Source organism: Epinephelus moara, chromosome 18, assembly GCF_006386435.1.
Source record: "Epinephelus moara isolate mb chromosome 18, YSFRI_EMoa_1.0, whole genome shotgun sequence".
NCBI lineage: Eukaryota > Metazoa > Chordata > Actinopteri > Perciformes > Serranidae > Epinephelus > Epinephelus moara.
Window position 1 is genome coordinate 35,114,288 of NC_065523.1, and position 16,905 is coordinate 35,131,192.

Genomic DNA, 16,905 nt, shown 5'->3' on the forward strand with positions numbered 1-16,905 from the left:
AATTTATTATGTTGATCTGTTCTGTACGACATCTATTGCACGTCTGTCCGTCCTGGAAGAGGGATCCCTCCTCAGTTGCTCTTCCTGAGGTTTCTACCGTTTTTTTTTCCCCGTTAAAGGGTTTTTTTGGGGAGTTTTTCCTTATCCGCTGTGAGGGTCATAAGAACAGAGGGATGTCGTATGCTGTAAAGCCCTGTGAGGCAAATTGTGATTTGAGATATTGGGCTTTATAAATAAAATTGATTGATTGATTGATTGATTGTAGCTCTAACTGCCTCTCTGTGCACCGCGTTCACGTGTGCGCAGTCGCGCTAGACCGTGAGACATGGGCACCGCCTTCGTGTGTGTGCTCGCTTACCTGTACATCCGTGTTTGCATCACGTGACACGTGCACCACAGGGAGAAACAACAGTAACCACAGTAAAAGATCATTTGCACTTCGATCTTTTAGCAAAGGACAGCCCAACATGTCTGAAGACTTTGAAATTGAGGAGGAACAGCATTTCTTTGCTGAGCCGTATTTGTTTAAGCCCGAGTATACGGACGTGGAACTCAGGCTACTGGACGAAGCAGCCGCCACAGCTGAATAGAGGCCCAGAGAGGCAGTCAGAGCTACAGGCTACAATGAGGCTAAAAACAGAGTTCAAATGACGTTTTTCCAAACAACTTTTTATGTCGGGGCTTCAGGACACTTGGATCACTACCGACGAGCAGTATGGAGATATTTTGTGGTTTTAATTATGTGTTTTTGGACGTTTGAATCTGGGGCGCCGTCAGCTTCCATTAGGTGGAGTTGTGTTGCTACCTCCTCTCTCCTTGATTCTCCGTAAGTGTTGTGAGGACTCTAAAACTTCACCTGAGCCTCCCTCGGCATATAGGTGAGTAGATAATGGCTGAATTTTCATGTTTGGGTGCACTATCCCTTTAATTTGACTGTAAAAAGAAATGTATCGTTAAAGACATGGAGTGAAGTGATGAGGAAATGCCTTAAACCTGCATTCTTTCTAACAGCCAGCAGGGGGCGACTCTACTGGTTGCAAAATGTAATTTCATCTCAATTTTTTTTTTTTTTTTTATAAGGACAACGCACATTAATTAACATCTCTGTAAATGTGCCAGTGTTAGCCAGCTGGCTAATTTTCAACTGCAATTCTTTGGCAAGATGTTAGCAAAACAGTCAAGAAGTTGAGTGTGGAACTATGGACACTTCTCGCCCTCAATGGTCGCCATCTTGGCTACGTAGCGGAAGGGGAGGGACCACTTTTCAAACTGGAAATGGCGGCTGAGGACTGTGCGACCCTGAACATCGCTGCGTTGTACAAATACATGTGTTTTTTGCACTAAGCACCACTATACTGTTGTTGGGTATAAGCCTATATTAATTTAGCAGTCTGTAATGATTTGGTACCACGAACGATAACGCAAATGCTAATGCTAGTTTGCTAACTACCTAATTTGCGGTCGTCATTTGCGGTGAGTGCACAACAGCCGTGTTTGGTTTGAGACAGCACTACCCTGCTGAAATTTGCGCACTACGCCACTATGTAGTGCACATAGTATACTACATGGAAGTATAAGTTACTAACGGAAGTGATTTAAGACACAGCAAGTGTCCTTGGGTTCTCAGTCTCAGTCTCAGCTCCACCTTCTTGTCCAAATGATAATTATTTATTAATTTTTCACCAGCTCAGTTTACTTTTAACTTCTTTCCTATTATTTTTGTTTCTTGACACATATATTTACTGTTTCCCTCAAGCATTTAGCCAGCATGCTAACACCGACAAATTTAGCTAGCTAATGCTAGAAGTTTGCAGGTACCATTCTATGTTATGAACATTAACTGTAGCTAAGTTAATTTTCCTTGTCTTGTTTAAGGACCAGTCTTTGACTTGTATTTCCTGTATGTTTTTTACATGTGCATGATTTAACGTCTTCAAATAAATGAAACAGAAAAATTTCTAAGTAGCGTTAGCTCGCTAACTTTGAGGTAAGAGTTTATTCAGTGATGCTACAGTAAGGCAGGGCAGGTTTTATTTATATGGAACATTTCAGCAACAGTGTGCTCGACATAAAACATGACCGGCATCAAGACAACATGTAGACAATACACATTGTAAAAATACATTTAAAAAGATTTCATTAAAGAATTTAAAATAAAAGGTTTGAAATATACTAAGACAGATTAAAGGTACAGTGCAAATAAAATCAATAAAAATATTTGGATAATGAAAATTACAGTGCAGTGTAAGTAAATATTTGATTTATAAAAAGGCAGCAGCAAACAGTCTTCTTTAACAGAAATGAGAGATGGTGATATGCAGCCACTCATTGGTGACAGTAGCTCAGTCCATAGGGACTTGGCTTGGGAACCGGAGGGTCACCAGTTCAAGTGCCTGTTGAGACCAAACACTGAGTATTGGCTGGCAGGTGGAGAGGTGCCAGTTGCTTAGGTTCCCTTGAGCAAGGCACTGAACTCCCAACTGCTTGGGGTGCCTATCCTTGGGCAGCTCCCTCACTCTGACATCATCCATTAATGCATGTGTCTGTATTTGAGAGCTCTGTGTGCATGTGAAAAAATTGGATTTCCCATTTAGTTGGCCTATAACTGTCCTCGTTCATACACACTGAACATGCATGAAGTTAGAACTCCATATACACTGGCTTTATAACTGTACCACACCCTTTCCTCCGCTGTCTTCAGGTGACGGTGTTGCTGAAGCCTTTATCTGCGTCCCCCTCACCTCTCAGAACGCTCCACCTGCTGCTCAGCTCCAAGCTCCCAGTCACCTGGTGGCTGGAGGCTGAGAGACTGCCCCCTGACCTCCCAGTGCTGGTGCAGGTCAGTGAGGGTCATCACATCTGTGTGATATGACACTACCCACTACCAATTCTCATTTGATCTGAATGCACGTTTAAATCATTTTAATATTTCCCCTGACATTTTCTTCTGATCTGCCAGGTGTCCTCAAACTCCAGCGTGCAGTCCCACTCCCTGCGTTTGATCATCCAAACGATGCATTCGCTGCCTTTTCGTCCACACGCGCTGCACCGCTGGGCTCTGAAACACCACGGCAACCTGTCCTCTCTGACACACTCCACACACGGCAATCGAGTCTACGTCCCACTGGGAGAGGGTGAGCCGCCAAGAAACCAGATATTATAGTGATGATGAATGATTTTCAACCATCATGCTGTTCGTAGTAGTTTGTATGTAGGTTATGTATTCACGATACAGTTTTTACAGCTTCTATAGTTTATCATAGTGTTATTTGTATAGCACTTAAAGATATGTTTTAAGCAATGATTTAAAAACCAGAGTTTTCCAGAGCCTCGGGGCCTTGATGGCAAAAACACGTCCACCTTTAGTTACCAACCTCGATCTAGGGACGACTAGCGAGGGCAGGCTGGAGGACCTCAGGTCAGGACTTGGAGCATAGGCAGTCAGAAGCTCAGCCATATAACTGGCTGCTAAACCATGTTGAGCTGAAAACGTCAATAAAATAATCTTAAAATCAGTTCTGAAGTTAACTGGCAACCAACCGAAACATACGTGCACTGGCTCTATCGGCCCCAGACATAACGCAGGCTCAGGTGATTCAGATTGGAGAACGATCCTTTAAAACCTACTTCCCTCTTGCTCTGTCTCCATTTTACAGATCCCACCCTGCCTGCCGTGTGCCAGCTGCAGTCCATGTTCCTCTCCCACAACTACATGACCTCTGAGCTGCAGCCACAGCAAGTGCAGGGCTGCACTGACGCACCAGCAGGTGGGATCAGCCCGGAAGTACATGTGATCAAGCTCCATTCGGCAGGCTCGGGGCTCTGTGGGTGAGGACATGACGCTTTGGAAAATCATCGCAAGAGCATATATGACCGAGCAAAGTTAAATCTTGTCTCTCTCTCTCTCTCTGTCTCTGTCAGCTCTCTCCAGGTGGAGGTGATCGTTTCTCTGGTGCCACTGGTGGCCAACTCAAAGACCCAGGCGGTTGTGCTTATTCTCAGCAGCTCTGTGCCAGTCAACTGGGCCATCGTTGCTAGTGGTGTCCAGGGTCATATTTCTATTCATGTAAGGGCCCTGTCTCTTCTTTGTGTCTGAATTTTTAATCTAGTTTATGTGTCTAACGACTGCTGGAGAGTTGCTTTTTTAAATATATAATACAATACAATAGGCCTACACACTTCTAAACAGCTCCTGGAAGAAGATCAGCTCTGCACTCAGGATTTCAGGTAAACAGGCTATGATGCTTGTTAAGTTTGCCTAGCAACCTCAGGCACGACCTACTGCTGTGCTCTTGAAAGCTGGCACAGAAAAGGCACAGGAGTAGCACCCAGCGCCCGACCTTGCGTTTTCCAGGTGGTTAAAGATGAGGCACGTGTGCGGCCCCTTAGCCTGCAGTGAGCTACACGACAACAGACAAACTGGGCAAAGTCACATTTAGTTTCACGTTGCACATCATATTTATTTGATTGTACTTTGATGACGTACTTGTCATGATGTCTATGTATCTGTCTCTCTCCGTAGTCGTCCAATAGTGTGTCCCCGCCCTACCCACCTGAGCCTGACCTGACCCTGTCCAGTGCAGTTAACCCCGACCTGTCCACCATATCTGACCTTCTTGTGTGGGCCACTGAGAGCGGCTACACCAAGGTGACCTCATACACTGAGGCTGACCTGGCCAATCGCTTTGTGATCCAGCTGGCTGGGGGCGGGACAGGTCAGGACCCCTGTGTGTCTCTTGTTTCCATCACTGTGTGAGTGACCTGGACGCTTTAGTTCCTGATTTCCTGTACGTAAAGGAGAATCATTTCCTCACTCTTCTGTGTCCCTTTTAAGATGGAGGATGGGAAATGAAAGCAGAATATTTCAATCGTATATGTTGAATGAACGGTATTGAAGTGTATGTGTGAGTATTTAATGTCTCCGCGTGACCGTCTCTGTGTCTCCTCTCTGTCTGTGCCACAGACGCGGTTGCAGTGATGAATCCTCTGGTTGTGAGGCCTCCCTGGGCCGAGGAGCGCCGGCTGAGGCAGTGGCTGAGCGGTGGAGGCAGAGCAGGAGGAGGCCGAGAGAGTTTCACGGTGCAGTGTGAGGACGGACGCCTCAGCGTGACTGTGGACCAACACATCCTGCAGGTCTTCATACCTCAGTATTAGATGTAAACAAATCATAAAGAGAGAAGCTAGCTGCCACAACTTAAAGGAACACTTCACCCACAAAATGACCGTTTATGTGACAATTAACTCGTTTACAAACTCTTACACAACTCGAACAGTATAATCCAAGTCTTATTTATCCAGTCGTGTGAGGAAATACCTCCCAAACACAGGCATTTTTGCTAAAACGGACGAGTAGCGTACCTCGGCATGTGCATTTGTTTGACCTTTGAGCTCACGTGGGCATATGCCCTCGGTGGAAGTGTTTTATAATGTCCTGTTTTAGCAAAACTACATGTATAACTGAATAAATTAGAATTGTATTATACTGCATGAGTAATGTGAGACTTTGTAAACAGATGTTTTGATATAGATGATGTTATGTTAAATAAGGACCCTGATTAATTCAGTTCATGAAGTAGGGGTGCAACAATCTACAAAATTCATGTTTCGGTTTGATGCGACACTGTGGCGTCACCATTGGGTATGTTTTCAATGCAGCAAAAAGTTGGTATTAAGGTCTGACCAGAAAGGGCTCTTGAAGGAATAATGTAACAGGGTAGCCTGAGTGTCAGACTGAAGCTCCCAGAACCTTCAGTCTGACATCGCCTCCATTGAAGGTGATTTACAAGGGGGAGGGAATTTGATTTTTTCCCTAACCAATCAGTAGAGATCAACGACTCACCCAGAATCTGACGTCATTAGTATCCATGCCTCGGGGGTGCCGGAAACAAGCGAGCATTGCCCTTTTAAAATGTCTCCATTGTCGTACACGCCCAGCTGCATCGCTGTTAAATCCAGTTTAGCAGCTTCCTTAATTTGGTCCTCCATTAACGCGAGTAGTGGCGAAATACCTCGATAGCATCGTTAATGTGGTCTGTAGGATCTGTAGCGGTCGCCATTGTTGCTATCCTCACCAGTTACCCACCGGCGTACAGCTTGACATCAGCGTGGCGCTGATTGGCTTATCGCTAGACCCCCGGCGTTCATTGGTCCGTCCATCGTTTGGACGAGATAAATCGCAAATTCATTGCAGTATGCCAGACCAGAGATGCAAGCCTACTCAGTTGAGTGGGCGGGGTCTATGTCCACCTCATCAGAAACTGGGGAGGGATTAAGAGGAATATTGGATTTCTCTGGAACGCTAACTTTTTAGCACATTAGCTAACGTTAGCTTCCATAGCAAAACAAACAAGTGTGGTCCTCCTTTGTAAGATTGGCTTCCTTTGACATCATCCATCCACTGAGTGAGAGCATACGGGTCGGCCAGTCTGGTCCCGTTGGTCAGTGTTTACTTATTCAAGTAACACTGGCGGTCCCGGAGAGTGAGTGACCTGACATGGTGCGTTGGTAAATTCAGTCTGACGCTCTACACTAAAATGAGAGCCCTGTTGGTGGAAGAAACGGAGCGTTATATTTCTACATGAATGAACTAGCGGTTAAGTTAATCACACATTCACGTCAAGCAAAGTCCGGGGTCTTGTCACACGGAGTGCGCTCTGCCACTGGCAGAGTTCGGTGCTCTGGATAACCGAACGGTACATTCAGACACTGTCCAGTTTGTGCCAGAGTGCGCTCGTATCATCCTCCTCCATTGTTCAAAACAAGCCAACAGAAGCTGCAGGGAGTAAGGCAGAGGGCCCGTGGGGTGGCTAGCAGCTAATTCTTGTCTAATTGGTGGCCTGATAAACAGAGAGAGCTCTACAATAAAATAAATCAGTGTTTGGGAAACACTGGGTTACTGTATGAAGCATGTGTATCCGTGCCCGTGGTCATGTTCAAATGATCATGATGTAATGATGGCTGTTAAACCAGCTGTGTGTATAGAAACATTTTTACATTTGAAAGTTACGTCGTCTCACACCAGTTCTCTTCTTCAGAGCCTGTCTGTCCCAGTGGCTGCCGTGACTCTACGAGACTCGACATGCCAGGCTCAGTCCAATGGGAGTCATTTCCTGTTGGTGTTCCCAGTCATTTCCTGTGGGACTGAGGGTCTTCTCCTGGGACAGCCTAGAGGGGTGCAGTACAAAAACATGGTGAGACAAGAATGTCGGACAGACAGGGTTTAGAGATTTACAAAATGATGTATCTTAAATACTTTGTTGTCTTTTAAACCCTGTGTTACGTTCATTTTTACCAAATTAAATTTGTTTATTTTATTCCAGAAATAATCTATATTTTCTTTTTCACTTAACATTTATAGAATTCTCTGGTATTTTAAAAGTACAATGTTATAGTTGTTAAAAATAATTTACATTCGCCAACAGAGGCAGAGGAAATTAGAGATGAGGTTTAGGGAGGAGAAAACAGCAGAGACAGACGAAGTGAAGCTTTAAGAGCACAGAGGGAAGATCATCTGGATTCAAAATAAGGTTAAAGTTTATCAGACGTGGCAGAAACAAAAACAAGAGGTGCATAATGGACACTTGACACGGTGGTTAGAGGAAGTTGTCCCTTGTGAGACTTGTGTGACCCAGGTCATCTTGACCAGAACAGTGCTGAGTTAAAGCGTAACTACGGGACGCTGCATGAGGGCAAATTAAGTGAGAGAAAGTCTCGGTTCAGAGGCAGGAAAATGGAAGGAGGGAGGACACAGAGTGATTTAGAGAAAGGTAAAAAGGCGACCAACAGAGGCAGAAGGTGTGTGTAATGAAACACTCAAGCAAAAGTGTGTCTGTAACGTGTAAAAATAAATGCTTCTTTCAGTCTTGATGACATAATAACCATGTTTTAAGGCACATAAAAAAACTGCCATCAAGAAAGATAAATTTAACATGAATAACTGCAGTTCTCTAAATAGGGATGAAATAAAAGTGTGGCTAACTTCTTCCAGGTTAGCAGAGGATAGAAAAGATCTGATTTTAATTTTTGGACTGGACAAGACTGCCCAATCAGTCTTTCTTCAGCATTGGCAGTATAAAAACAAAATCGGGGAGTGCAGCAAAATGCCACCTACCTACTTTTGTTTATACAGAATGTGCCTTTTTCGGGGCAATGGGGGGCGTGAGCAAGTAACAAAACGTGTAGCTCAGCGTGTGACATAAACAGTGACGTGGGAGGGAAGCCGCGGCTGGTCAGTCCTTCGGCGATTCTCTCATAAGTCGGATTCTCAGTCAAACAGGTCATGGTAATCGTACGTGCTAGTATTGTAGGCAACTGGACTTGCTTGCGTTTCTTGAAGACGTTTCTTCTCTCATAAAAGAAGCTTCTTCAGTTCTAAATGACTGGTACGAAGTTGCTCCTTCTTTGAGGACAGCAATGTGCACATCTTGGCCGGGGAGGAAAGATAGTTTGAAAGAGGAGTAAAAGAAGCCACCTACGTCAAGCTGGAACGACCATCGTTAAACAGAGCGGGTGGCTCACGACACTACTTATCCCCCACCTACAATGCAGTCTTGGGATCCCTCCCCAGATGACTTCGCACCCATTCACCCCTGGTCCCACCTAACGACTCACATGGTGGCCAGGTGGGTCAACGACTCACATTGTGACCTTAATGACTCTGAAACTAAGAGCTCACGTGACCCCTATGACTCTGCAAGGGTTCCCACCCACACAGGGTTTAAAGCCTGTAACTTCGTACCAGTCATTTAGAACTGAAGAAGCTTCTTGGATGAGAGGCGAAACGTCTTCAAGAGACGCAAGCAAGTCCAGTTGCCTACGATTTAGCACCTACAAGTCATAGTTCACAAGAATCTGAGCACGTGACTCCAGGGGAAAGTCCCAGGCAAAAGTCAATTTTTTTGTGACCCATCCACCACCCCAACCTGCCTCAAGTGCTCAGGACTGCGTCCTTGTTTACTGCCATTGGCGCATTGATCACGTGATCGCAGCCTTTCAAAATATGTGGGATATGTAGGAATTTGGGTGGATTGTTTTTCGTAGGAAAACATATGAAATATTTGTGAGAACAGCCTGGAATATACCATGTTTAGGGTGAGAGGCAATGTGGAAAACTGGGCTTACATAGTTGCAATGAATTATCCCATACATGTCTCCCTTTTCTCTGGCCAGGTGTTATTATGGAGAGACGAGCCTCAGACCATTCTGGCACGCAATGAGACGGAAAGGAGGTCCAAAACTCCACTCGGCATACATGTGAGATATCTGTATATCTTCATACCTTCATTTTTGGTACAATAAATCTTACCCATCATTCATTTAAGGGAACCTATTATACTTTTCTTTATTTTTTCTGTCGTATAGAATGTTACAGTGTCGAATGTTCATATTAAACATGGCCAAAGTTTCAAATTATGTGGTAAACATATGTAAAAGTAATCTTGTAAGCTTCAAATTGTTCTGAGAACTCTTTTTCCAAGGTTTTATTTTACTTACGGATTACGGATTTCTTTATATGGTCATCTGCTTCAGGCATGCTACTGCAAGTGTTTACATTACATACACTGCTACATGTAGCTACATGCTAATGTCAGGGAAACCTGTAATCTTGGTTGGGGATGTTGTTAATTTCATGCCAATTTAAGATCATATTTCTGCTGAAGCATGTCCGGTTGTCTTTGAAATCTTATATCGGTGAATTTTTCACAGGAGAAAGTGCCGCTATACACAGTCATTCCCCAGCTGCAAGTACACTGCTACATGTAGCTAATAATCTTGGTTGCCGATGTTAATTCCTCATGATTTAAGATCATATTCAAGATTTTGGTTAAGAAGCTTTTATTGGTGACTTTTCATGGTAGAAAGTTCTGCTACACACAACCATCCCCTGGCTGCAAGTACACTGCTACATGTAGCTACATGCTAACGTCAGGAAAATATGTAATGTTAGTTGCTGATGTTATTAATTTCTCCCAATTTCAGATTATATTCCTGCTGGAATGTGTCTGGTTGTTAGGATTTTGGTTTAGAAGCTTATATAGGGGACTTTATTTTTGGCTGCAATGACGGTGCAGAGACACTGACATGCAGGAGCCTGGAAACACTGACCAATCAGAGCACGGGGGCTTAAAGAGACGCTAAAACGGAGCGTCTCAGACAGAGGTTGAATATAGGTGTTCCAACAGAGGCAGTAGCTGTGTCTCCATTCTTGGGGCGTGGGACGTGGCCTTCACGGTCAACGTCGGCCACATCCTTTGAAGACTGTATTAGCCAAACCATCGAAGGCTGCAGCCCCTGAATTGAGACACAGTTATTATGAGGAAAATAAGATGTTGCAAACATGTTCTAGTAGAAACCCAAAATACAAGGATGAACCTGAAAATGAGCATAATCGGCCCTCTGAATATTTTTAACCTGTAATCTCCTGTTTCTCTTTTCAGTTTAGCTGTTTGGCTGCAGTCCCCACCCTCCCCAGATCTGCTGACGACGATGATGACGATGATGTAAAAATTCCTCAGGCAGAGCTGGTCCCCTGGGCACCCGAGGGTCCAGTGCCTGATAGAGGAATGAGCCAACTACTGACACCCAGACACAGATCTGGGCCTTTTCTTACTTTGAAACTCTTCGTCACTGAGAGCTACGAGCAGAGGCGGATTGGCCCCTGTGTCATAACCGCAGACCACCGTGTCTATGTTGAGGTGTGTGTGTGTGTGTGTGTGTGTGTGTGTGTGTGTGTGTGTGTGTGTGTGTGTGGGGGATATTTTCTGTTCTTTTGATTTTAAAAACAAAGAACACTAAATTCTTTGAAGTTAAGACCTTCGTTGGTGTTGATATTTCATTATTCTAAACTCTAATAAACATTTTGATCACCGAAAATTATATGTTTGTTACCAACTGACTTCATAGTGCATTATTACACTCTCGTATCAAACATCTTGTCCAAACATTCAACTGCAGTTTGTCTTCTTCATCGCTGTTTCATTATCTGTCCTACTGCAGATTTCTGCCAAAGGCTCCTTCATAGATGTCTTGGAGGTGCAGTCATGTGTGGTCTCTCCTCAGTCAGACCCAAAAAAGTCTCGTTTCTGGACTGTCATCAGCGACGGCTGTTCCTCAGATCCCTCACTGACCCTCGGTGCAAAGACAAAAGATGAAGAGGAAAAAGAAGAGGTCGGAGATGATGGTGAACTGGAAGAGGAAAAGGAAGAGACAGATGGACCAGAAGAAAGCAGAGATGGAGATGGAGATGTCCCGCTCCGACGCAAATTTGACAGAAGGGGGAGAGAAGCGTCAGAAAGGAAAGAACGGAGCAGCAGAAACGTGGGAGCAGAGGAGGAGATGCAGCCCCTGAGATTTAGTTTCATCCTGCAACCTGTTTATAATGACTCTATGCAGTTCCTCCACTGCAGCCTTCGCCTCTGTGTCTCTGACTTAAAAAGAGGGAAACCCACGAAGGAAACTATAAAGAATGACTGTGAGGGTGGGCTACATATCCCCCCACTTGTATCTAGATCACCCAGACATCAGGTACACAAACAATCAACACATCAGAGCTACGTTTCATAGCACAGAACAGGTGCAAAATAAAGCATCCTGTCAAATGCAGTTTGATACTTTGGGAAATCACCGTCTTGTTAAGAGTACGATGAGAGCACTGATACTATGCTCATGTGTGAATGCTAAGGCTAAAGCATAGGTGACAGATAACGGCTGTTAGAGTACAAGTGGTACAAAGACTGGAAATATCTGCCAATCAGCAGCTCTGATTGGTTGGGAGCCATGACACCAAACTGACATCAGTTGACTTCTCAGACAGCAAATGTGCAGGGACTTGTTGAGTGAGTAATAATGTTCAGTGATTCATTCACTCAACGCACCACAGAGGGAACATGAATCCTGAGTGACAGACGATGAGTTGCTCAAACCACCCCCTCTCCCTCCCATCTGTGTCTTGAAGTTTCAGTAGTAACAAACATTTTATTGAACAATTAGGGTTTGTGAAAATATAAGTGCTGCAGGGGAGGATTCAGCTTCCAGTTTGCAAATGATATATTTATTAAACTTCTCTGCTCTCAGTTGACTAGTCACCGAGCTGAACTGAATGTTTAGCTGTGTTTCAGTTTGGTTAGTGGGACCACCGAAAGATTCAGTGGATCTTTGAAACAAATCTTTTTAACTTAAAATGATTGCTTTGCCCATCACTAACACACAGGCCTTCTCCTGTGTCTCCATCTCAGTGTGAGATCAGAAACCTCTCCAGGCCGATGGTCGTCACCCAGCCTATAAGCTCCCTGGCACCCAAACTGCTGAGGCCCCCTGCTGGCCAAAGGACCAAGAGACTGAGTGTCTCCCCAGTGGCCAGTCCAGACCCAGAGCACAGCAGTGAGTATCTTTTATCTTTATGTTACCGTGAGACTGTTTAACCTATCGTCATGAACACTGTGTGTGTCTCCAGGCTCTGTGGTGCAGACGGGACCAGTGATGGGAATCGTCTTCGCTGCCTTTGTGATGGGTGTCAGTCTGATGGGGGGGCTGTGGTGCATCTATTATTACACAGGTAATGAGATCAGCTTCCTTCAACCACTGGAAACTGGTACTAAAAGGTGNTAAAATCCTCCTAATATGTCACAGAGACTAAGAAATAATGTTCATATAACATACTGATCTCACCGACAACAATAGTACAGCCAGAATATTCACATTTAAAAAAAAATTTATGGTCCGCAAATCATGTTTATGTTTTGAATTTGTGTTTCGGCCTGTTGCGCCACCCACCGCCGTCTACCAGTCACACAGTCAGTAGAGTTTCAGCATCCGGGTTGCCAGTAGTTACGACTGAGCTACAGTGGCTGACGGTGTGACTAAACCCAAACGACACGTTATGATTCCCAAAAACGCAAAGACAAAACTCGAGGCAAAGCGAGGCTCTATATAGGAGATGCTTGTGAACGGTGGAGACAGTTGAAAGCGGAGAAGAATTTGAAATCGGATGTCGAAGTGGCTACTCTTCTCCTCGACAGGTAAGCTTTAGCCAAAGTTGGCTAACTAGCATCATAGCTAGACGGGGATGGACATTTCGAATACTTTCAACTGTTATTCATTTTCGATCATACATTGTAGCCCATGTGCAGGTGGGTCATCGACACGACTGATTTTTTTGAGAAACAAACGTTAGCAGCACAGCAAGCAGCATTAGCAGTGTCCCGGTACATAGCATTAGCAGCCGGCTCCTCCTCCGCTGTATCCTGGCAGCAGCATCAGCAGCAGAGAAGCCGGACTTGCTCGAACGGTCTGCTGGAAAACCGAAGATCAAGGACGTGGCGATGCGGCCCTGCCACGGCAGCCGCCCATGGGCAAACAAATCAGTCTCCAGCATGCCGCTGTCCAGCAACCTCGAATCTGTAGGGGAGGGGGGGCGGACACAACTCGCCGTAGTATTTTGAATTTGAGTGCAGTAACCGTTTTGGCCACATTCTTACAAACAGCGCCTTTATTTCTAACCTGATGAGCACAAGCTTTGTGACATGCTGCTCAAAACTTAAATTACTGTCAAACCAGACTCTGAGATTTCTTGCAACAGGTTGGATATTTTCCAACAGGAGTAATGTGCTGCGGCCCGATGACAACAATCTCTATTTTGTCTGAGTTCAGCTGAAGAAAATTTTTGACATTCAGCTTTTAACATCAGTAAGACAGTCACTAAGTGAACACATCATTCCAGGGTCTGTGGATCTAACAGGAAGGTACATCTGTGTATCATCTGCATAACAACGAAGAGACACCATGTCACTGAATAATATATAAAAATATTTTCTAAGGGGAGATTTTTTTTTACACATACTTTCATTAACAAAATGGTTTCAAGTTTTAGTTGTAGTGATAAAACATTTGTTCCACTAACAATAAACCTTCTGTTTTCATTCATGTAAGGGTCCTTCTGACTGATATTAATATAGATTCTGTAATACCATGATATGAGACAGTTATCGTACCTAGGTGACACATTGAACGTTATTAAATATTCTTTATAGCTGATGTTATTTTCCATCTGTGGTCGTGTAGAGACAGTATAAAAGGAATATATTTTTATATCTTTTGAAGGTGCACGTCCAACATCACTCAGAGGAGAAAGTCATTTAACAGACCACACTCAGGAAGGCCACAACATCTGGAATCCACCGTCACTGTCTGACCAGTCCTCCAGCTTGGTGTAGAGGTAAGATCTAGAGTTAAGAATCACTGGCTTACATGATCCCAAACCTACTACGTTTACATGCCAACTGATATTCTGAGTAGGACAATATCCTGAATTTAATACATGTCACAGCATATTCCTCTGAACTAGGCCTTTTTCGGAATGTAGCAGTTACCTGTTACTAACCTAACCTGTTACACTGAGCGATAGGCCTACACTAGAAGGATGCAGTCGAGCACGGATGCAAAATACATCCATGAGCAGGAGTCACCATGGATGCAGGGGTCACATGCAGGTGCCAGGTGGGAGCTTCTCGCGAGATTTTGAAGTACCCCGTCTCCTCGTTCAGGAAAAAAATTACCATGAAAAACAGAAAAAAATACCTCGAAAAACAGGGAAAAAATTACTCCGAAAAACAGAAAAACTTACAAAAAAAAACAGAAAAATAAATAAATTACTCTGAAAAACAGAAAAACTTACACACAAAAAAAACAGAAAAATAAATAAATTACTCTGAAAAACAGAAAAACTTACACACAAAAAAACAGAAAAATAAATAAATTACTCCGAAAAACAGAAAAAATTACTCCGAAAAACAGGGCTTTTTTATTTGTCAAGTGAATGCAATACGCTTCCGTACTGTATGTGTCCATATGTTCCACAAATTTTGCGGTTGTTGAAACTCCAGAAAGAAAAATTGATCTATTGGATCCTAATCCTAAGAAATCCTATTTTGATTCAAAAAAGCAAAACGGCACAAGCGACTCAGCAGTTTCACTTTTCCATAGTTTGACGTTATAAACGACATGTTCGGACACGTTAATGGGAGTATGCACTGCTGCATGTAAACAGGAATACTAGTGAAACATTCATTTTCATTTGTCATTTAACAGCTTAGTAGAAACATTTGGGATAAGGGAAAAATACAGAATATTATGTGCTTGTAAATGTACACAGTGATTAAGAGGATTTTGATCCCTAGCTGCCTTTCCCTTCTTCACCCATCCACACACCTGCTGTGTATCAGCCTCGTTAGTCTTTCCCTGCTCCCAGAGTTTTCCAATCAGCTCCCTGCCTCTTCTCCTGCCTAATCAGCTAATTCCCCACACCTGAGCTTCTCCACCAATCTCTCCACCTGCACTTCATCCCTTCGTTAGATTAGTTTGTATTTAATACCTACCACACACGAGAAGACTCTGAAAAGACTTCAGTCTGACACCCTCTCACATCTAAAGACAATGTGACTTTTTAGTTACACGCTATAAGATTTTACAAAGACCAGGGATCTTGCAGGGTCACTATTTTCAAGACGACAACAAGATTTTGAGGTTATGTCCCGTCCTGCTGCTGGTGGAAAATATTACGCCAAACTCCCTTTAAGAAATATGACATTTGAACAATTCCCTACATATCTGCAAAAACACATAACTCTAGAAACACAAGACCAAAGGCATCACAGGTCAACAGTGTTCTTGACAATTCGGCATCAATATAATCTATAAAGAAACTGTATTTGTGCACAAACTTTACATTTTGGATTTTGTTGCCTCAACTTACCACCAGCCTCCTCCACTATTTCAGTGGGAGGAGAGGCCAGCTGTTTCAAAAATTAAGATTTGTCATGAAAATAAGTGGCGGTTGGTGGATCAAACACCAAATTAAACGCACTCTTGATCACCCCATAGCTCCACCAGTTTCTCCTCCTTTCCCACAGTACAAGAGAACTGAGACTTGTTCACGTCCTCCCCATGTTAACTGTCTGCCTAGTTTTCTGCTTCCTGTTTGGTGCTGGAGAGAGCGCAGCCATTGCTGACAATGTTCACTTCATTGAAAGTCGAGACGAGACGAGATGTGATAAAAATGTTAATGGTCGACTATCGGACAGTGAAAGTCGACAAAGGCCGTGCTTGTAATTATCTTCAAATGCAGCATGGCAGCTGCCCCTCAGCTGCTGAATGGCAGCAGAGCAACGGCCACCTGGCGCCGGACTTCACTGCTGATCCCCATGGGACTCAGTCCGGACTGTTTGGGGAGGTTTATGGTTTGATTTACAACAAACCTGGGGACAAGTCCTAGTTGTCTCACATTAGTTATTTGTTGAGAGCATAAATAGAGAGATGTTGAGGTTTTCAAATGATGATCAGGAAGTGTGTGCTCGTAAATCAGCCCTTAAACCTGTCAAACACTGCTGGAGACATGACAGTTTGGAAGTGTGTGTCATCATGTCTTTATCAGGATGCTTTCTAGATTCCTGATTATCAGACAAATATACAACAAACAGAGCTTTTAAATTAAAAAACACAAAGAGGATGAAATAACGTTCTTACACGATAAATCAAGTTTATTTCTAAGCATGCAAGGTGTTACATGATGCATATTCTTCTGACTTTTACAAATACAAATGATTGAAAATTATTTACAAATGCCATTTCACACAGCTCTGCCATCTCTTATCGTACTATATAATGACGAAAACTCTGTGTGTGTGTCTGTTCCACGTTTGTCTCCTCACTGACTTGGTCAATCCATGTGAAATGTGGCACAGTGGTAGAGGGTCATGGGAGGATGCCAATGAAGCAATATTACATCAGTTGGCCAAAGGGGGGCGCTATAGCGATTGAAATTGCAAACTTTGAATGGGCATATCTCATGCCCCGTATGTCGTAGAGACATGAAACTTTGCACAGAGATGCCTCTCCTCATGAGGAACACAT

General features: G+C 43.7%; 1 protein-coding gene across 3 annotated transcripts in view; it reads left to right on the plus strand.

Annotated features, from left to right (window-relative positions):
• engl (endoglin, like) overlaps positions 1 to 16,905 on the plus strand; it is a 22,660-nt gene that overhangs the window by 4,031 nt on the left and 1,724 nt on the right. For all 3 annotated transcript variants that reach the window (XM_050069215.1, XM_050069216.1, XM_050069217.1), the window contains 13 exons: positions 2,702 to 2,839; positions 2,960 to 3,134; positions 3,657 to 3,828; positions 3,922 to 4,066; positions 4,523 to 4,715; positions 4,964 to 5,133; positions 7,035 to 7,190; positions 9,169 to 9,252; positions 10,437 to 10,694; positions 10,996 to 11,523; positions 12,234 to 12,378; positions 12,452 to 12,553; positions 14,098 to 14,212. In XM_050069215.1, the coding sequence (XP_049925172.1) occupies positions 2,702 to 2,839; positions 2,960 to 3,134; positions 3,657 to 3,828; positions 3,922 to 4,066; positions 4,523 to 4,715; positions 4,964 to 5,133; positions 7,035 to 7,190; positions 9,169 to 9,252; positions 10,437 to 10,694; positions 10,996 to 11,523; positions 12,234 to 12,378; positions 12,452 to 12,553; positions 14,098 to 14,210 (2,379 nt within the window). In that variant the 3' untranslated portion in view covers positions 14,211 to 14,212. The remainder of the gene's footprint in view (positions 1 to 2,701; positions 2,840 to 2,959; positions 3,135 to 3,656; positions 3,829 to 3,921; positions 4,067 to 4,522; positions 4,716 to 4,963; positions 5,134 to 7,034; positions 7,191 to 9,168; positions 9,253 to 10,436; positions 10,695 to 10,995; positions 11,524 to 12,233; positions 12,379 to 12,451; positions 12,554 to 14,097; positions 14,213 to 16,905) is intronic.